General features: G+C 33.1%; 2 protein-coding genes across 2 annotated transcripts; one reads left to right on the top strand and one right to left on the bottom strand.

Annotated features, from left to right (window-relative positions):
• Positions 1–2,372: 2,372 nt before the first annotated feature.
• LOC139498581 (monocarboxylate transporter 2-like) lies at positions 2,373–8,958 on the top strand. Its single transcript, XM_071287029.1, has 5 exons — positions 2,373–2,624; positions 3,506–3,816; positions 5,810–5,953; positions 6,779–7,717; positions 8,667–8,958. Exons 1-5 carry the CDS (start codon positions 2,407–2,409, stop codon positions 8,888–8,890), a joined length of 1,836 nt encoding a protein of 611 aa, XP_071143130.1. The 5' UTR covers positions 2,373–2,406; the 3' UTR covers positions 8,891–8,958.
• Positions 8,959–11,001: 2,043 nt separating this feature from the next.
• On the bottom strand, positions 11,002–18,624 carry LOC139498580 (transcription factor SPT20 homolog). The gene is made up of 5 exons (XM_071287028.1): positions 18,480–18,624; positions 16,470–16,772; positions 13,721–14,693; positions 12,905–12,976; positions 11,002–11,581 (listed from the first exon to the last, which is right to left on the bottom strand). The coding sequence occupies exons 1-5, from the start codon at positions 18,543–18,545 to the stop codon at positions 11,394–11,396; spliced, it is 1,602 nt and encodes a 533-aa protein (XP_071143129.1). The 5' UTR covers positions 18,546–18,624; the 3' UTR covers positions 11,002–11,393.
• Positions 18,625–22,049: the final 3,425 nt, after the last annotated feature.

The following is a 22,049-nucleotide window of genomic DNA, read 5'->3' as shown; positions in this document are numbered from 1 at the left end:
ACAAATGTTAAACAATTCAAACGAGACAACTAACGACTATCAAGATAACAATAACTAAGTGTTGTTGAACTTATCAATTTTAAAATGCAACTTCGCTGAGTCTTTACTGAGTTTGGTCATACACTTTCATTTATAATAGTACAAGGACAAGTCTGCTATTATAGGGGAGCAATTGGTGCCCATAGGAATACCTATAACCAATTCAAAAGGAGAATACATATGTATACATGTATATGGTCAAATGTGTCAAATGGAATACAAATCAACCAAATCATGGTCAAATAAATCACGGTCACATTTGACCATATACATGTATACATATGTATTCTCCTTTTTTTTTTTATAAGAAATTAAATATTATTATTTCTTGAAAGATGGTATGGCTAACGAGTCATATCTGAAAGTATTACGTACGCCCTCATGATTTGGTTGACCGTGGTCAAATGTGTCAAATGAAATACAAATCAACCAAATCATGGTCAAATAAATCACGGTCAACCAAATCATCAGGGCGTACGTAATACTTTCAGATATGACTCGTTAGCCATACCATCTTTCAAGAAAAAATAATATTTAATTTCCGAAACATCGTATAAACTGGGATATCTATGATTAATATGCAATTGCTTCTGGAATATTATTGCATACATAGAAATTGAATTGTAAAGTGTGTAAATTGAAGTTGGTTATTTTGAAGTTAAGTTATCAACCGACCTACACTGTCATTGTTCATATAAAGATCTGAGATTGGCTGTATTTGTGACATTGTATATCTTAATTATAATTAAAAGCACTCTAGCTGATCTTAAGCAGCTTTATTTGCACCACTCTTAAATTAGAGCTTTCATTGATGCTCGATTTGATTTATTATAACATAGATAATGATCTCAATTTAAAGATAGGTATGGATGGTCAGGGATTTTTTTAAATGTCAAGGAAAACGAAGATAAGGTGATATAAATTTGTGATTTTAAAATAGTTGGATAACAGAATATATATATTTTTCAAAATGACGTCATGATATACGATTAATTCTTATTTCTTTACGCATAACACACGTTGTTGACAAATCAGTCATCAGCTAAACTCCAGACAACAAACATGCGAATCAACTATTGCCTGATAGAAAAATCGTCTTAGGTCAACTTTATATTTCGTGCAAATCAATAAGTTATCGACATCGAATTTGAACAAGATTATTCTCTTTCCACTCAAGCCAATAAACTCAGTATGCAGATAGAACCCTTCATGCTATAAAGTTACAAGTAGCAGTTCCGATCTTTTCGTTCAAGCTTCGTTTAAGCCAGTAAACGCAGTATGCGGATGGAACAATTTAAGGCTATCATACTACGAGTAGCAGTTCCAAACGTTTTTAATCAAGCCCGTTTGTGGATGCAACCATTCAATGGGGATATGCTACGCGCATCGGTTCCCGATCGTTTAGAACAAGCTAGTATAGCGCAGTATTAAGATAGAACCCTTTAAGGTGGATGAGATATGAGTATCGGTTCCGAACGTTTAGAACAAGCCAGTATAGCGCAGTATTAGGATAGAACCTGTAAGGGGGATGAGATACGAGTATCGGTTCCGATCGTTTAGAACAAGCCAGTATTAGAGCGCAGTATTAGGAAAGAAGCCTTTAAGGTGGATAGGATACGAGTATCGGTTCCGATCGTTTAGAACAAGCCAGCACTAGGGTAGAACCCTTTAAGGTGGATGAGATACGAGTATCGGTTCCGATCGTTTAGAACAAGCCAGTATAGTGCAGTATTAGGATAGAACCCTTTTGTTGGATGAGATACGAGTATCGGTTCCGATCGTTTAGAACAAGCCAGTATAGTGCAGTATTAGGATAGAACCATTTAAGGTGGATGAGATACGAGTATCGGTTCCGATCGTTTTGAAATATCCAGTATAGCTCAGTATGAGGATAGGACACTTTAAGGCTGACATGCTAAGAGTAGCGATTCCAAACTGCGTCTATCAAGCGTAGTACTGATTTCCGAGGACATGATTTCCGAGAACACGATACCACATATGTTTATGAAAATTTAATGTCTATTTTCAAACTGATCGACAACAGAAAATGTTGTTGAAGCCAATGCATAATATATTTTAGGACATGCGAACCAACATATATTTATATATAATAAACTCAATTGCAAACGTTTTTTGTTGAAGTATTAACGATTTATCTGAGATATACAAAATCTTAATGACATTGAAATGATGATATTTACAGTTAGTAAAAGAAAAACATGTCAAGGCCACTACAAAATATTTTCTTCTGTTACATGTACGTGCTACTAAATATACGTATGTTATAATATATCTATGTTAGATTTATGTACAATCACGACATCAAAAATTTTGTTCAGTGAATTCAAATACTTAGATAGAAGCGAAATGGTGATACAGAAGTATGGAGACAAAGTCATGGAACTCAATAAAAATGTTATGGAGGAGGTTAGGCAAAAGATGGAAATATCTATTGAAATCAAAGAGCATGAACAATCTGGTATTTATGTAGAAAACGATGAAATGTCAAATAAAATAAATAATGTGGTATGCCCGAAAATATTTACGATTGGATGTCCGACGGGAAGCGACAACAGTAATGACAGGTAAAACTTATTTTTAATATAACTTTATGTCGAATTAGTGAGCTGACACAACAGTATAAAACAAGTTCTGCTAAAGGCTGATCTAGTGAGATCTTCACAATAACTATGATAAAAGATAAGAATAAATCGATTGAGAGAAAACGAAACCGGACAACAAACTAAAACCGAGGGGAACGCATCATCTTCAAGAGGAAATAAACACAATAAGAGAACAAAGAAATGCAACAAAAATACAAACAACAATGCAACATACATAGAAACGAAGTATCGGGTAACGACTGCCATATTCCTGACTTGGTACAATACAGTTTTAAGAAAAATGCTGTGTTGAACCTAGTGGCTAGCAAAACCTCTGCGCTTTAAGAATTTGCATATAAAAACAAGATTATTCCATCATTTCATCAATAAAAAAAATGCCTGTTCCATGTTTGGAATATGAAATTTTTTGTCCATTCGTTTGAGTGTTTGAGTTTTTGATTTTGCCATGTGCTTTCGGACTTTACGTTTAGAATTTTCCTTGGAGTTCTGTTTTTTTTGTGTTTTTTACTTTTTTAATGCATGTGAATTATTCAAACTGTTCACACAGAGTTGCTTTTACAGAGTAGAAAATATATTAGAAAATTTTGGTCCTTTTTCACCTTTTCATTGTGCATTTCAATTACTCATGTAAATAACAAGAAAGTCACAATATTTTTCAAATATGTTTATTTGAAAATGAATTATAGGGCAATATGTTATAATAAATTGCATGAAAATACAAAATGCTTCTAATTATTAAAAGATCCTTTGAAAGAAAACCAAAGCTGCTTATTTACATCAAAATAACTATAAGGTAGTCAGATGATGCATTGATTACAATATAACTTTCTTTTCTAACTTAGTGAGAACAATTTGACGAGTCACTTTGATAATGTGTCTCTATCGGAAGCAGTGCAAGACCAAAGCTTTTCAGTTTTACCTTCATCCAACGAAAATGAGGAGGCAACAATTCAGTCTGCGGATAAACCACCGGGAGGAAAATATCATAAAAAATGGATCGTACTAATAGCTGCATTCACAACTATTGGAATAGCTACTGGGTTTCCTTTTAATATGTCTGTACTTTATGTAGAATGGTTACAAGAATTTGAAAAATCAAATTCAGAAACAGCATTAGTGCAGTCTGTGTGTACTGGTTTGTTTTTAATTGGAGGTACGTTGTTTATGTTGAAGGATTGTTGTTTTGAATAAACAGGAACTATTATCTACACATTGGGCACAAAAACAATCTTTGCATAAAAATTCATTGTCGTTTTTATGCAGTAGTGTTTTTGTGACCAAGAAGTGTAACAAGTAAAATACCGAACTCCAAGAAAACCTTGTTTAATTACCTGTACATAGAATTTGTCATAGAGATGATAAAAAAATTATTCTGAATTCAGAGATTCCCTATACATTACAGTGTTAAATATTGGAAAAAAAAGATATTTGATTGCTGGCATCGAAAAACTGAATAAAAACGTTCGCGCGAAGAACATTCCGACTCAGAAAAAAAATATACCCCTCCCCCTTTTTGAAGTTAAGTGGTTGCTCCTTTATGAAAGCCATTTTGACGATTTGCAGTAGTTAAAAGATACTAAAGATGTCTCGATTACGCATGAAAAAACGTAGGCTGTAGCAGCGTGCTTAGACGAAGAAAAGGGATTGAGATGTTAAGGATCACTACATTTTTATCTTTTCAGATTCTTTCAAATGATATTTCTTCTCCAAGAAGTGTTTAACAAAAGGAGGTGTTTATTTTATTATTTTTTTATTTGTAACTGTATTTTAACATATCTGAGATACTAGACAAACAATACCATTTACCTCACACTTTTTTTTAATAAGGCATTTATGAGTGAATCGTTGTTTGAGTAAAGACCAGTAGCAAATATTTCCGTGTACGTCTAGTCGATTCGGGTAGCCTTTCAAATGAATTATGTATTCGGCAACGATGATGTTTTGAGTCTTAATAATGGATTAATAAAGCTCCCTAAATAGTTTTTTATAACAAAGAAATATAAAGAACTTTATTAATAATTATTAGAAATATACGTTAGCTGTATTTGACAACACTTTTAGGATTTTTTGGACCTCAATGCTCTTCAAGTTCGTACTTTATTTGGCCTTTTTATTTTATTTTCATTTTTTTTTTTCATTTGTGCGTCACTGATGATAGTTATCAAAGGTACGCTCGTTTGGTCTACATAAGACTGATCAGTGACGCTCAGATCAAAACAGTTAAAGCCAAACAAATACAAAAGTTGATGAGCATTGGAACCCAAAATTCCAAAAAGTTGTGCCAAATACGGCTAAGGTTATCTACTCCTGGGGTAAGAAAATCCTTAGTTTTTCGAAAAATTCAAAGTTTTGTAAACAGGAAATTTATAAAAATGACCATATAATTGATATCCATGTCAACACCGGAGTGCTGACTACTGGGCTGGTGATACCCTCGGGGACGAAACGTCCACAGCAGTGGCATCGACCCAATGGTGTAAATAGTTATCAAAGGTACCAGGATTATAATTTAATACGCCAGACGCGCGTTTCGTCTACCTAAGACTCATCAGTGACGCTCAGTTCAAAACAGTTAAAGCCAAACAAATACAAAAGTTGAAGAGCATTGGAACCCAAAATTCCAAAACATTTTGCCAAATACGGCTAAGGTTATCTACTCCTGGGGTAAGAAAATCCTTAGCTTTTCTAAAAATGAGTCTTTTGTATCTTACATAAATACAAAATTTTAGTTCTGATATCTATGATATGTTTTTTTTTTATTGAAAATTACAAGTGCCAACAATATGCACCATCTATCTTATTATGTTTTGAATGTCATTTTTTAAAATGTGGGATAAAAAAAATATACAATTACAAGTACCAAAAGTAACGGAGATGAGTCTATAATCATATTTTGTATAACTGCAAATGATATGTTTACAAGAATTTCAATAGATTACTCGTTTACATTGTTGATATTTTCATGACATGACATTTCTGAGCATTTGACTTCTATTCATTCGGTTAGGAGTTTTTATAATATGTATATTGTCACGAAAGCTTAAAAAAAATAATGCAGTTGTTGCTTTATAAAATTAGATTTCTCGGAGTAAATACACAAAATGATCAAAGATATTGATGAACAGATATTTTCCTCTTATTTTCAGGTTGTATCTCAGGAATCATTGTTACAAAATATGGTGCATTTAGATGTGGTATAGTAGGTGGAATCTTGGCCGCTGCAGGTTTATCGATCTCATTTGTTGCTACTTCCATCTTCTTCCTCGTTATCTTTGTTGGGATTGTCTCTGGTAAGTAATGAATATATCTACTACAAACAACAACGCTAGACTATCACATATAATGGAGAGAAGACTAAATATTTATATAACTGCTTTAAACGGTCTCTTAAAAATGCAGACTGAATGAAGTTATGAAAATCTGTTCATTGGAAGTGCTTATAGATTATCTTTGATCATCTCAAAGAGTGGTTTTTTTCTTGCTTGAGCCGGTACGGTGAAAGCGAGAAAACAATCGAGTTGAGATGACCGATTATAATATTATTATCACTATTTTACCTATGCCGACGTGGTCAATTTCATGTCAATTGCATTAGCAACGACACGTGCTCCCTTAGTTTCTAGCGATAACTTGATATCACTCGACTCCGCTGAGAAAGAAAATTACCAGACAGTAAGATGATAGGAAAATTTCGTAAAATAGCGGTAATTACCTTTATCCTGTATTGGAATAATATATGTCTTCACTCGATATGTGAACTAGTAAAACGGTACGCATCGCAACTAGTTTACTGAGATAACCATCCACGACCAAAGCATGAATGTCACTACAATCCACATATTTTTGTTATGCCAAAATTATATTTCTCGAAATCAAAAATAACAAATCAAGCATACTACCTTTGCTGCTGGGACCAAAATGGTTTAAAAAATAATTAAAAATAAAAAGCTTTATTTGTCTGACTATCGATTGGCACGATTCGACAACAAATTTGTTTGATATTTTACAGACTTCTAATCACTTCATGGAAACACAATAGAGTTAATTCTTATAATACTATGGAATATCTTAAAGTGAATAGTTTTCTCTTCAAGACTTTGATATTGTTATTACAGGAATTGGATTTTCCTTGTCCTACATATCTGCCTCTACAAGTGTAGGTTTACATTTTGAAGGAAAACAAAGACTGATGGCTCTTGCCTTTATATCAAGTGGAGGAGGTGTAGGAGCTTCAGTTTTACCGATTCTACTTGAAAAACTTATTCAAGAGTACAGCTGGAGAGGAACTCTTCTGATTATTGGAGGAATGATGCTACATTTGATTGTTAACTCTTGTTTGTTTTATAAACCAACAAGTAGAATAAAACACAAACCTAGCGATGCAATATCCGAAAGATCTTCTAAAGCTATTAATTCGATCTGTAAAAACTGTAACTCACCCGATGAAAATGGTTTAGTAAAAACTAGTAATTTGCCAATAAATGACACTAAAAGTCTAAAACGTGTGTCATTTAGTGCTTCTGAAATACGCCGAATATATGAAACAATTGACAAGGACAAAAATGACAACAAACACATGTTTCAACTTCTAAAACATCTATTCAAGAATAAACTATTTATGTGCTATATTTTTGCACAAGCATTGGTTGTGGCAGCTTTCAATTCAGTACTGATATTTTTCATTGATTTCTATCAGTTGAACGGACTCTCTAGAAGTGAGGCTGTTAGTATTTATTTATATATGAACGTAACTAGTACATTATTTAGGTTCGTACCGGGTATCCTCAAGCAAATACCTCATGTAAGTGTAATATCGATTCCAGCTTTCAGTGCATTAGTTGGTGCTATAGCAATTGCCATATTTCCTTTAGTGCCTCCGTCCTATACATCATTTATACTTGTTGCTTGTTTATATGGTATTGGTTTAGGTGGAATGGTTACTGTCCTTGGAATTTCTATCATCAAACTTGCTGGAGAGGAAAATTATTCAGCTGCTCTTGGAATGTCTATGACATGTTCTGGAATAATGAATGCCGCAGCTGGACCTATATCAGGTAAGAGTTTTCAAGGTTAATACTCATATTTCACTGAAGGGTCATTTTTAAATGCCATAAGTTAAGTTTTATTACTAAATTAAATATGTTTCTAATTTGATGCTGAATGCGAATCCTTGAAAATAGCAATCCCAATGAGTTTTGATTACGGACTATGTGAGAGGTAGAGATTATTATATTGTATCACATCAATCTACTGTTGAACACCGTAAGATGCCTGTCTGATGTATTTTGTTTTTATGTTATATTAGGTTGCTATATCATTGTCGCATTCTTACATCCCTTTTGATTCATATACATATGCAATTGGATAACGTTGATTGAATTAACATAAGTTTCGATAGCCGTTGCATTTGGTAACGCCTATATGATATCTCTTTGTATTTGATTGAAAATTGCTTTTTATTTGCATTAACTATAATTTGAATAGATTTTAAAAAAAAAATGTCACCTTATGATTCAATCATATACACTTTTTACCAATACAGCGCGTTCCGACGTTACGCCATGTTGTATCAGAAGACAGTAAAAATTTCTGGCTCTTCGTCCAGGTCATCCTACCTGCTTATTAAATTAATTGATAATATGTTCTGATCCTTAATGTTCATATCAAACAATAATAAAAACAAAGGTTACTCAACATTAAAGAAACAATAAACAATAGATTATAAACAAGCTAATTTTGACATATAGTTAAATGCGTTAATTAATCTAAAAAAAATACAACGATCAACAACATAAAACTAAAGCCTGAGCAACACAACCCCATCAAAAACTTGGGTTATGCTCACTTAGCAGCTTGTTAAGGTACCGCTAATAAGTACACTCACATGTATAAGAGAGTAAGAGATTGAAAGATGGAGCGATGCCGTGACTTGCATATATCTTAAATAAGCTATTTCATTTTTATTAATTGACTTTTAACTATTTATTACTTTCATTGTTGAAGGGTTTATACGAGATACAACTGGAAATTACGACATGTCATTTTTCTGTGCTGCTGCAACGCTGTTCATGGCCTCTGTCTTCTTCTTCATAACATTGGTAGCGAGATATTATAGTGGTAGTAATAAAAGTTCAAGATTGGACTTTGAACTTGTTATCAGAAGGAAGTCTAGAAGAAGGTCCAGCATTTTACCATGGAGAAAAAAGTCGGTAGATTTAAGTGGATAAATTCTCAAGTTATATTAATTTGTGAATAATAATTTCAATGCATGCTAAAAATAAACCTATAAATTTTATTTTTGTTTTTATTCAAAATACTGTGGATTCTTTTATTTTCGTTGGTACCAATTTTCGTGGATTGCGGACACCTTGCATTTTCGTGGATATTTGATTTCGTGGTTCTGCCAAAGTCTGGATACAACTTTATAGAAGTTTTTTTCGTTAAACAATAAAATTCGTGACATAGCCAGAAATTAGTAGTGGTTTTGCTAATTAATATTCATAATATGTAAATGAGAATTGTACCACGTGATAGTACTTTGAACTGGACTGGCTAATATCATTAAAATCTTTAAAACACGGATATTATAAGTTGCCCGTCACAGAGTCCTTTACTTTGACATTTCCGTAAAGTTGTCAGGCGGTCAAAATCAAAACAATAAACGCGAATTTAGTGAATTTTTCGTGCTTTCGTGAGTTTATGCTCCTTGAAATAGTGACATTTTAACTTTACGTGGGAACCCAGAGTTCAACGACTACACATACAAGGTTTGGACGCTTATTCTTTGGAAATTCAAGTTTCAAATTTCACACCGGCAACCTGTTTTTGTAATGACATTGTAAGCCAATTTTCTGCACGAAGTTTGCAAATTTGACGTTTCAGCCATTTAAGCCTGTATTTTACACTGCAATGATAAAAGCCTCTCGCTTCGATTTTTAAAATTGCTCAGGAACCTGCATTTTTGCAACAACAGCCATTATGTTTCGTTTAAATGGTGTATATTGTTGTGTATATTCATTTTCTGCCCCGGCAACCTGTCTATCACTTAAATAAAATTAAAAAATACACATTTTTTCAAAATTCCCTATCATTTTAATGTACTTTCCGTGACCCGTATCCGATTTCTTTAGTATAATATTCAAATAAGCAAAGTGGCATTGATTTCTGGATATGATTCACCTGTTACCACGAAACCCACGAATATTGGTATCCAACGAATAATAGGACAATTATAGAAAATATGTGTACCTGGTTTTAAAAAGTAGAACTGGCATATTGATTGCTTGCTTCAGTCTAGTGTGTAGCATTTTGAAAACATAAATATTGGTCTTACGCCAACATGTAAAAATCAAACCATTTAACGCACTCACATGACTGATATTTATTTTGATTTCTGTGATCAATGCCTTCCTCCAAAGACGACCCATAAAACTGCCTCCCCTAAAAGTAAATGGGTAATGAAGCGAAGATTCATAGTGCACAGGGTTACAATCGTTTTACTCCATACAGACTGAGAAATCTACTTTTAAGATTATCCCCATGACCGCTAATATGATTAACTTTTGAAATATGTGTAGCCACAGACTACGGCATTTATTCTTGATATCCTAGCTTCGTTTTTTGTATCCGTTTCTCGGTCCTCAGTATTTAACCAAATTCATTTTTTTTCGTAAAACAGTTACTAGCAAATATAAAAAACTATAAGAGTCAAGGGTTACAATGCCTCGATCCAACCTTTTTTTTAATGTTTCTTTGTCCTCTTTATTCATGAACAGGACTCAATTATAAATGTCCATATATATAACGGTTTATGAGAACGACTGATTGTCATATTACAGAATTGCTTCAGGACTAACAGAAAGTTCATCCTGGTTTTACGGCTTGCAAAACCGTCAACAATAATAGACACTTGTATATATAATACATGTGCAATATGTCAAGCTCTAAATCGTCCAGAGTACACAGAGTTGTTACTGATTAAAACAGAAATTAACAAAGATATTTCAAAGATCTGACATCAACTTCAAATTTCAAAAATAAAAAAAACCCATAAAGATATGACATGAAACTACCAAATGACGGGTATAATGCTTTGGACAGAGACGTGCAGGTGAGGCAGGTTAAAGTAGTATATGAGATCTCAAACTTCTCCCTTCTAATCTCGATCAATTGAACAACACAACTTACATACACACATGAAATCAAAGCACTTTATTCCGAAATTACGGTATAATAGAACTCAAAATACAGTAAAGTATACCGTATCAAAGAATAATCACTGAATGAAAATCTTAACAATTGAAACTGCTGCGATATCATACTATTCTACACTCTAATATCGGTCGATGTTCTATACAGTATTTATCTTTAAAAGCAACATCATAAACAATACAGTGAGTCATGCACGTGTTTTTTTTAATGATCCCTACAATAAGAAATAAGCTTAGTCGATTTGAAAAGATTTTAGCATATTATCACACGTACGTATCATCAGTCTGATAACAATAGTTCATTTCATACATAAAATAAATGAAAGACGGCAGTCAAACGAAAAAAATCGTACCGCAAAGATTACAGACATGTACAATGTAATGAATACACGAAACGAATAATGTCTTCTTAAACATCGTTACTTCTATGTAATGTCTGCAATTTAAAAAAAATATGATTGGCAACAATGCATTAAAGATTCAAATAAGGAAATGTGCAACACAGATATTGTCTTGTCAATTATGGTAAGGGCCCAGAACAGGCAACATCAAAGTAACACTGCCAAAACGCTGATCGTTCAGCATCGACAACACCTGCTCGTAGACATGCTCTCTGTGGTTTAGGTGCAGTCTCTGGATCAATAGGAGGTGGTGGTGCCTTTCCAGGTTGAGGATAATTAGGAGTATACCGTCTGTAACACGTGTGACCTAGTAAATAAAAAAATACATTTATTAATAATAAGTTTATTGAATAAATGCACATTTTTACCCATATGGGTTGAAGGCATACATAAATCAACTTTATAATTAATAGTGTCTTTATAACACAATCATACTGAGATTCATAGTAGCACGGCTTGAGTGAGAAAGAATGTAATTACCAGAAATTAGACCTGAAATTTCTTGGGTTAATCGGTCGCTTTTTCTATTGAAAAAGTCATCTTAATCTTAATATATTTCGTATCTTGAAAGAAATTCTGTTTTAAAAGTAAACAAAATTACAACGTTTATCATATAACGCACGGCTAGGGCGTTATAATCAGAGATCAGAAGTATCCAATTCGATTTCACATTTTTGGAAGCCAAACTGGGAGGGCAATCGTTTGAATAAACATAATAATGGAGATTTGGTTTAAACGCAAAGGATGATAAGGTGGCCCCAAAGTGGATGCATCGATCACCTAACTTTAAAATCATGATTCTATATGTTAACATGCAAGGATAATATTTGAATTGGTTTTTTTTAACAATTTCAGAACTACAAAGTAATTCCACAGTGTCAATATAAAGATCAATCACTATTAAACCGGAGAACCTGAGATCACCCCCAGGTTTTGGTGGGGTTCGTGTTGCTTGGTCTTCAGTTTCCATGTTTTGTCTTGTGTACTATTATTTGTCTTTTTTCTTTTTTAGCCATGGGCTGGCGTTGTCAGTTTTATTTTCGATCTATGAGTTTTACTGTCCCTTTTGTATTTTTCGCCCCTCTACTAAAAAATTCCCTTCCGCTCATGTTTATTTTTTAATTAATCTGAATGAGAAATTGAGAAATCATTTGAATACACATGTTACTTTTTTGCTATGGCCCTTTTTTTTATTACATATAATTATTAAAGAAAAAAAAATCGCATAAGTAATTTTATCTTTACTAAATACAAAACCTGCACTACGGGGACAGCCGGGTTCCAACACAGTGATAACTACGACCAATATTAGTGGAAAGGACACGTTGGTTACAGACAACATCGCTAATCAAAACTGATAAACACTTTTCGACTTTTTTTGCATTTTTTTTGGGGGGGGGAGGGGCGGAAAGGGGGGGGGGATACAAAAGATATGAAGAGAAGATGTCATCGATGTTTCGACCTGAAAATGATAAGCGATAATCAGTTTTTTACCTTGTAAAAAGTAAAATCTTAACTTGAATATTTCTACGCTTTCCTTTTAGAAAGGTAACAATGACGTTTCGACATGAGGAATTTCCAATCACTCAATATTTTTTGTTTGTTGTTAACTTTAATGATTTTAACTTACCCATTGTGCATGGACATAAATCATCGCAAACATCACCAAGTCCGGGAGATTTAATAAAACATTTTCCGGAGGCTAGAAAGAAACAGTAAACAAATAAAACAATCAAATATTCGTAAATCAAACCATGTTTACTAAATAAAGCGTGCATTTTTCAATTAATTTTAATATATCAATTCTGTAAATATTCGAAAAAGAAGATGCGACAATGACACAACTCTCCCCAAGAGACCAAATGACACAGAAAGCTTGTTTGAGGAATGTTATATTTATATCTAGATTCCCCCCCCCCCCCTGCATCGAATGTGATACGATATTTATCTACGCGAGTCAGTTTTCAAATTTTAAATGCAAGTTTTTTTGCCACTTGTTTAAATTTTTTTAAGATGTAACTGTCGAGATTGGAGTAATATCGTATTCCACGAAAATTGGTGGTAGAATTTGTTTCTCTGATGATTAGAAAGACAATTTCACCTACTTTGTCAATTGCAACTTGATAATACATGAACCTTAGATTTGTCCCTACTTTGAATCGTAGCTACGAAGGTCTTTTCGACTTGAAACAGCTTAAATCTTGATATTTGTGTGAGCTTGGTTTGAAAACTGGCAACAACTGTTTACATAAAAAACATAATTGATCAGAAATTGGAAGTCGCTAAATATGTGTTCAATGTACATGTGATAAAATGAAATGAATCATAAACACAATAGTCGAATTCCTTCTGCCAAAACTGGCCTGCATTAGTTCAGAAACACAATTATTACATAAAATACAAAAATGCATGCATGTAAATATTTCTGCTTCTCAGCATAACATACCTCGTCCTTCCTGTGGACCACCAGCACCATATGTTGTAGTATCTAACAACTGTCCTGTGGTATTAAAACAACAACCAACTTCACAGTCAGCAGTGGTCATACAAACTAGTCCTTCCCCATCCACAGTCGACGATGGTGGTTTTGGTGTTGTTGTTGGCTTGACTGGATGATCGATTACTGCCAGATTAGGGTTTGATTGAAAGGGTTGTCCAGGGCCTATATAAGGTTTTTGTCCCTGTACATTTGGCTGCTGGCCCATTGCTGTTGACGCTGATGGTCCAGTTTGTCCAGGCATAACATTAACCATTGGACCAGACACTTGTGGTCCGGGCATTTGCATACCCTGTCCCATGTTTTGCATTGGCATTTGACCATGTTGCGGTCCAGTCATTTGTCCATGTGTTGGCATTTGATTGAACATTGTATTTCCTGGTTGTTGTTGTGGATTATATTGAGTCATGTGACCTTGTGGTTGATTGTTTTGAAAGCCATTCTGATTCTGTGGCATGGCTTGCATTCCTTGATAAGGAGGACCATTAGCATTTCTGCTCTGCGATAGAACAGAAACACCATTTCCACTAGGCTGATTACCAAATTGGTTAAATTTGTTATTTTGGGGATTTCCAAAAGGCTGATGTCCGTTTGGAATGTTATTCATCTGATTCTGATTAAATTGTTGTTGCTGTTGCTGTTGCTGTTGTGGCTGTCGTCGAAAAAATTGCTGACCCTGGTTCATATTATTAATTTGAGGTTGACCTGGTTGCTGTTGACCAAAATTTTGTTGCTGTTGCTGCTGATGTTGTTGCTGTTTTTGCGGCTGTTGTTGCTGCTGCTGTTGTTGTTGTTGTGGCTGTTGTTGTTGTAATTGTTGTTGCTGCTGCTGTTGTTGTCGCTGTTGGAATGTATTTTGGCTCATCTGCTGGTTATTCATTGCCATTCCAAAATTGCGATTTCTTTGAAATCCTTGTGAATTCTTAAAAAAAAAATCATTTTTATTAAATGAATCTTTAAATACAACTTACATCGGGTTATTTTTTTATCGAATAACTTAACGAAGACACACAGTTTAATGAAGAAAATGAATGAAACCTTGTTACTTTGAAATAATAAAAGTACCGAGTATATTTTTAACGAACGATTGATAAAGAATATAGAAATTATCAGACACGTTACACGTTTTAAGCATAAGGAAAACGTAGAAATAACAAACGCATGTTACAAAGTAAACCCTATAATCATGTAATCTTCAACTTGAAATCATATTTCTGCAAAAGAAAAATTCGTGTCTGAAGCCCTATCATATTCCAATCTAGATCAATAACCCAAAACGATACACAAGAACGGGTGTTCGATCAATAAAATAATACAGCACATAAGAACGGGTGCTCAATCAATATCCACATACGGTACACAAGAACGGGTGCTCGATCAATTACACAATAAGGTCTACAAGAACGGGTACTCGATCAATTACACAATACGGTACACAAGAACGGGTGATCAATCAATTACACAATACAGTATACAAGAACGTGTGCTCGATCAATTACACAATAAGGTCTACAAGAACGGGTGCTCAATCAATATCCACATACGGTACACAAGAACGTGTGCTCGATCAATTATACAATAAGGTCTACAAGAACGGGTACTCGATCAATTATACAATACGGTACACAAGAACGGGTGATCGATCAATTACACAATACGGTTCACAAGAACGGGTGCTCAATCAATTACATAATACGGTACACAAGAACGGGTGCTCAATCAATTGCATAATACGGTACACAAGAACAGGTGCTCGATTAATTACATAATACGATACACAAGGACGGATGCTCGATCAATAACTAATACCTAATATCTTTTAAAACAAAATGTTACAAATTTTTCATCAATTGTGCAAATTAATATGCTTTTTCATTATTATTTAAATACAATTGTATATTGTGTATAATATAACTTTATAATACTCTATGTACTTAAAAATATGTTATTATTATTTTGAGGACTCTCAGGAAGATTAGTTTTAACTAATGGGATCATCCTCTTGAAATAAAGATTATTTATTTATTTTTTATTTATTTAATACGGTACACAAGAATGGGTGTTTGATCGGTTACCTATTACGGTACACAAGAACGGGTGCTCAGATCGAATAACCTTATTTCCTCATACTACCTTAGGCGGGCATAAAAATGTGTGGGAGCACAAAAACACTAAGGAGCATAAAGATACCTGCACATGTGAAAACCATTTTATAAGTATTTTGTGTCAAAAGAGGAAGAACAAATTGCATATTTAGGATTACCTTCATAAACGCTCAAACTTCCGATACATGGTTTCAGAGAAGTTGCGGTTCTTGAACTCGGTCTCTTCCTTTAGTAGTATAGATATCGAGTGTTGGCAAATGTAACTGATCGGTTGAAAGCTTGTTTGGCTTTATACTCCTATGTAAATATTTAGAGATTTTATATATCACCCTTTAATCAATAATAAATAGAATCATATTCAAAACAGTGTAGCTGTAGCCATTGATTGACAACCTTAAATTATCCCATTGACTGGGGCAGATTATGTGAACGTTTGTCTGTAATAGGTAAGTAGTGAGCAGTTGTCGTTACAGACACACGTTCACCTAATCTGCCCCAGTCAATGGGATAATTTAAGGTCGTCAATCAATGGCGAAAGCTACACTGTTTTGAATATGATTCTACTATATTGAAGACCTGACCTTGTTACCTACCATCGGATTCATTGAGTTGGGAAATTTTTGTTGGTTTTGTTGAATAAGCTCCTGCGAAGGACTATTCTGCATCTGTTGTTGTTGTTGTTGCTGCTGTTGCTGCTGTTGTTGTGTTTTTCCAGGTTCATAATTTACTGGAAGTTGCTGTTTCCATTGGCTTTGTTGTTGATTTGTACTGGTCGATGAACTTGTCTGACCACCAACTGTACTTCCGGTTTCTTTGGGTCCTGGAAAACTAAACTGGTTCTTTGCACTGAACACAAATGCCCTTTTTCCATTGTTAACGCTGATGGTTTTGGTTGTCTGAAAGGTAGACAAAAAAAGATAAATATTATTTCAGAGTGGTTTACGTGCGTATTTTGATACAATTGAATAAAACATAGATACAAAGCGGAAAATTCTGGGACAAATGAGATTTTCTTGCATCAATGAATAGAATACTGACATAATATCACTTTCACATTGCTGTAAATGCTGCATTTCAACACTAAGTTTATGCAACTACAAACTGTTACCTTGAGATGGCGATTTCTTGGGGGGGAAAAGATTTTACCCTGAATTGACTCTCAAATTAATTTTTCCTTTTTAGGTTTAAAAAAAAAATTCAAAGTTAGTTATGTCAACCTCAAAATTTAACTGCACACTTAGACTGTCTTAATTATGAATAATAAACTACAGTGACTTTTGCACTTTTTAAGGGACAGTATGGCTTGTTTTTAATGTTTGCGGTCAATCAGTTACGTATGTTTTTAACGTAATTGCTCTTTTGTTTAAGATAAATATAAACATATGTATCCTGTTATTTACCCATCAAATGAGACCTTAATATCAGTTCTCCTAAATGTCTTATAGCTTATACTTCAAAATCTCGAAACAAATAAACAATATTGTGTCCTCATAGCTGTTTACGAAAAAGGTTGACTACAAGATCGAATTAGTATAAAGATACTGCACACATCCGTACCGATAATGCATAATAAATAAAGGCAACAGTGGTATACCGCTGTTCGAAATTCATAAATCGATAGAGAAAAAACAAATCCGGATCAAATATAAGAACTCAAAAGATTTGTATAAGTGTTTTTATTCAAAACAGATCAAACGGGTTTCCCTAACATTGTATGTATATCATCACATCAAACTGCATGATTCTTATTCCCGAAGGACGTTGAGTAAGACATACATGTATAGAAATATTGTGCACGAAATACACTCTCTGTCGACAGCTATATAATGGTTCTTTGTTTAATATCTGCTTTAATTAACTCAAAATGAATTGTGTACTTTGAAACACTTCTTCTTTTTGTGTTGTCTAGTTTGAACTTTGTTGTTGTCTTGTCACTCTTATTCATAAACTACATGATTAGATTAATATTATTTCATGCTTGATTAAGAATGATAATGTTTAAAAACTTGAAAAAAGACCATTGTTAAAATCAGTTTCAATATAGATTATGATCTTTATTCCAGCTTAAACAAGATATCACTTATTTTATTAAACCACTAAGTAGTACTATGCTTTCAAGTTTGCTCTTTTTAAGTTTTTCTCATAGTTAGTGCATAATAATGTCTTAAAATATTTAGCCAATTTACAGAAGTATGTTGATCATTTAAACTGTTACTATTACTGCGTATATAATGTTAATATTATATGTATAAACATTTTAAACGGACACTGTGCAATTCTGATGTGCGTGTTCGTGCATACATAACACATCATTATCTAGATTTAGATTTAGATAATGGAAAAATTACTTTTGTTTACAATATTCGCTTCAGGTCGATTTCTAATCCATTCAAAAATAAAGTTTGGACACCAATGCAAGCGAAGGAAAAGAAATCAGACAACAGACAGGTTCTAAATATGAATAGAGTTAAATTTCTTAGAACTTGAAAAATTGTATTAGCGTAGAAAAAATGGCACACATGCTTTTACGGATGTCTTTTTTAAAAACATTATCAAGCAGAGTATTATTTAAGGCGTTTTTCTTTGTTTTAAAATGACTTTACCTTTTGTCCTTGGATTGAAACGAGAAAAAATGAAAAGATCCCAAAACACAACATATAGGCCGCCATTGTGATAATATTTCTTAATGACCGTGCATGTTAAAAATGAAATAAATTAATTACATTCACTGAATTTATAATTATGGTGTTGATTTATTCGTGTTTGTCACACACGACATGATAGTGTGTAATGCGTTGGACAACGGGCGAATAATGAAAACCATTCAATGCAAAATATATACACCGCAAATATTTAAAGAAAATTGATAAAATACGACAGTAATAGGGTATTTATTCATAAACAATTGGAAAATTGTGTGAAAACTCTAAAACCATTTTTAACAGTAGAGTATTCAGAATACATATTATATAGCATTCTAGACGACAATGATGCATGTTCTACTTAAATGTCATCTAAACTGTGAACTATGTTTGATTGCCATTTGTGTGTGTTTGTATGTTTGTGTGTGTGGAGGAATGGGGTTGCAATCACACCTTTTCCCAAAACAACTGAAAATAACGAGTGGGTTAAAGACGTAAACTATTTGTTGGGTACATCCATATAGTTGCAAAGCAAATTCCAACCTTCATTCTAAAACAAAATAGTTTGACGAATCTACCTATTTAAAGTTTTTGTTTATTTGTTCTCGTCCTGAATATTTTTGAAACATTAGAACTCTGCATTATTTTAGATGCTCATTAAAAAATAACAAATTAGAGTTGGCAGGAAATGGCCACAGCATTTATTTACAAATATGATATATGTACTATTATATGAAATGCAATTTGCGATATGAACTAAAATTCAGTGATAGAAATGCATATGTTTCTTTGAAAATGTTGTATGGTGATCGCCGAATATGTTCGAAGTGGCAGACCATATATTAAAAGGGAAAGTTCAAGATAAGCTATTAACCCTGGAAATCAGAGGCTAATGCTATCATACGATTTAAATAAGTCTGTAAACTGCAAATAATTATGTTCTTTAAGCGCAGCGAAATCTGCCATAAATCAAACAACTAACCCTGGAAATCAGGAGTTATCGCTATCAATGATTAATTCAAAACTGCAACTATTTCTACATGTTTAAATGTAAGAAAATCTCAAATTAATCACTTCCAAGATATCCTTTCAATTTCTGTGTATGTCCACTCCTTGGAGGCCAGTATTCATCTATGCTCATCTATTTTTCGTTGAATGACAGTCTCGATATTAGAACTTTTGAACAGCTTTCAACATGGTGTGACGATTTAATGTATGTGGACAATACAAATCTGAAATAAACAAACAAAACCAAACAGCAGTATCTTCCGCAGGAATAGCATTCTAACAAATTAAGGGGAGGGTGGCCGGGTTTGCTGCAGATATTTTCTGTGTCTAAATAGAGCGTCTGCTTTATATATAGCAAAATGTTGACGTCAAAAGGAGGATTATGGGTAAATCAATCTGAGTCTATGCGTTTCTTAAATAATGAGCACTCTCCAGCATTATATAGACTATAATATAATTCTTAGATAAAATCCTATTGTTTTGGCTGATAATTTTTTGTTGTTTACAGATTATCTTCTTTATTGACTTGTCTTGCTGATTGATATGCTATTTTTACATAGTCTCTCATTAATAGTTTCCATGGAAATAGGAAAAACACAAAAAAAATGGTAAAACTCGTCATTTCAATGCAACAATTTCCATAAAGAGCCGATCGCGATTGGCAACCTATAGCCATGTTAGCTTATTTTTATATCATATTTGCTGTATAAAGTTTCTCTATTCATATTATATTTTTCAAGATAATTACATAAAAAATAAACCACCTCTTTTAACGACAATAACTTATTAAAGGAGTTGAGTGACAGTTAAAAGCTTGGGAAGGCTTGATCATCGGACGATTTTTAAAAAAAAATTTTAAAGGGGTTATTGAGGATAAGTTTTATTCTGTTTGGCCCTGTTGTATATTAGTTTCAGAGGAGAATTTTTTTGCGAAAGTTAACAAACGACAGAAAACGGACGCACATTAATAGCAATAGCCAAACTGGCGCTTTGGACAAGGTGAGCTAAAATTGATGAACTGACAACATGGATAGAAAGAATATAAGTTAATAGATATAATAAGCAATTGTGATTGGCGTTCCAGAAAACAATTTTATTCCCGTAAAAATAAAATTTCTATGACTGTTCTTGCTGTTCAAGACAATATGTAAAAAAATGAATCGAAATTCAAAATAAGAGAGGGGGCTTGATTTAATTCGTAATGCCATGGTTGTAATCAAATGTCTTAATGATGATTCACGGAATGCTTATGTTTTTATTTTATTGTGTTGTAAAAAGCGTTGAATGTGCGCAGAATTTTTGTATGAAATGTTTATTAAAGATTTGCGGTTACATTTAAAAATAATAATTACACTAAATATGCCAAGATCATTGCTGTGACGTCACACAACTAATTGCAATGAAGAAAATCGTATGTTTGACTCTCTTGTGTAGGTAATGTATTCAGTCACATATGTCGTTAAACTGTCATGTAATTATTATATGTAATAAAAACTAACAAATGAACGATTGTCGTAAACTTACTGAGCGCTATGTATAGTTCACATCAAATATAATAAACCAAAAGACACAGGAGTTACCATTATGTTTTGCCCTGAACAGTTAGTGCAATGTAAGCATATACATGTATAGGTACATGTAAGAACTACGATTGTTTTATGACTATGAAGGGATTTCGTAACAAGCAAATGCATATAACTACTGTATCATCTTATCATTTTCTTTCACGAGTCTGCATATGTTAATATTATATATATATACAATTCATTTATTTCTTTTGCCTTACAGACGATTTGAGAGCAATAGAAAAAGCAATCAAAGTACATGCATACTTTTAAATAACATGATTTCCAATGCGGATTTTTACTTGGACTTTGTCACACATCCGCATTTTTCCAAAAAAGATAACCCAAGGATAACTCACTTTTCATATCTAAAACAGAAACATTCTCTATCGAATACTGTTGAATTTTGGTAACTACTACTTCCGTTTATGTTAATTCTAAAAAAAAGATAATCAGATATACATTATGTCCTTTTCCTTATTAAGTCCATTTGTGTTATTAATTCGTTTTAATGTTGTAATTAATTATTGTGTTATATTTATGTCTGCAAGTATTTTATATCACGGTATATATATTATTTCGTGAATGTATATTTTCTTAATTTTAAAACAAATGCCTTTTCTTTAAGACATGTGTATGAATATAATCTAAATGGATGAGGACAGCATATATATCGAAACTGTTCAGTAACCCAAAGCAGTACAGATGTGACAGAGATACGAACATTGCACTTTAAATATAGAATTGAAATGCAATTTACCAAACATAAGGATTTAGACCTTTTCGAATGATTTCTATTGTTTGTGTTTATGTTGTACTGTTACATGTGTACACCACTTTCCCAGGTCTCTTTCAAGTAGGTTCAACTGGTCTTCAACATAAATTAGTTGTATTTCAACATGGTTTAATAGAATTATGTGAATACAACAAGAATTCAAGAATTGTAAAAATCACGAAT

Source organism: Mytilus edulis, chromosome 12, assembly GCF_963676685.1.
Source record: "Mytilus edulis chromosome 12, xbMytEdul2.2, whole genome shotgun sequence".
Classification (NCBI taxonomy): Eukaryota; Metazoa; Mollusca; class Bivalvia; order Mytilida; family Mytilidae; genus Mytilus; species Mytilus edulis.
Note: the sequence above shows the minus strand (reverse complement) of the source record. Positions and strands in the feature narration are given on the sequence as shown.

Coding starts and splice junctions, on each gene's coding strand:
- LOC139498581 (XM_071287029.1), top strand. CDS start 2,407: ATGGTGATACAGAAGTATGGAGACAAAGTCATGGAACTCAATAAAAAT. Junction 2,625..3,505: donor AGCGACAACAGTAATGACAG/GTAAAACTTATT, acceptor TTTCTAACTTAG/TGAGAACAATTTGACGAGTC. Junction 3,817..5,809: donor TGGTTTGTTTTTAATTGGAG/GTACGTTGTTTA, acceptor TCTTATTTTCAG/GTTGTATCTCAGGAATCATT.
- LOC139498580 (XM_071287028.1), bottom strand. CDS start 18,545: ATGGCGGCCTATATGTTGTGTTTTGGGATCTTTTCATTTTTTCTCGTT. Junction 14,694..16,469: donor CCAACTCAATGAATCCGATG/GTAGGTAACAAG, acceptor TTTTTTTTTAAG/AATTCACAAGGATTTCAAAG. Junction 11,582..12,904: donor TTTATGTCCATGCACAATGG/GTAAGTTAAAAT, acceptor TTTATTTACTAG/GTCACACGTGTTACAGACGG.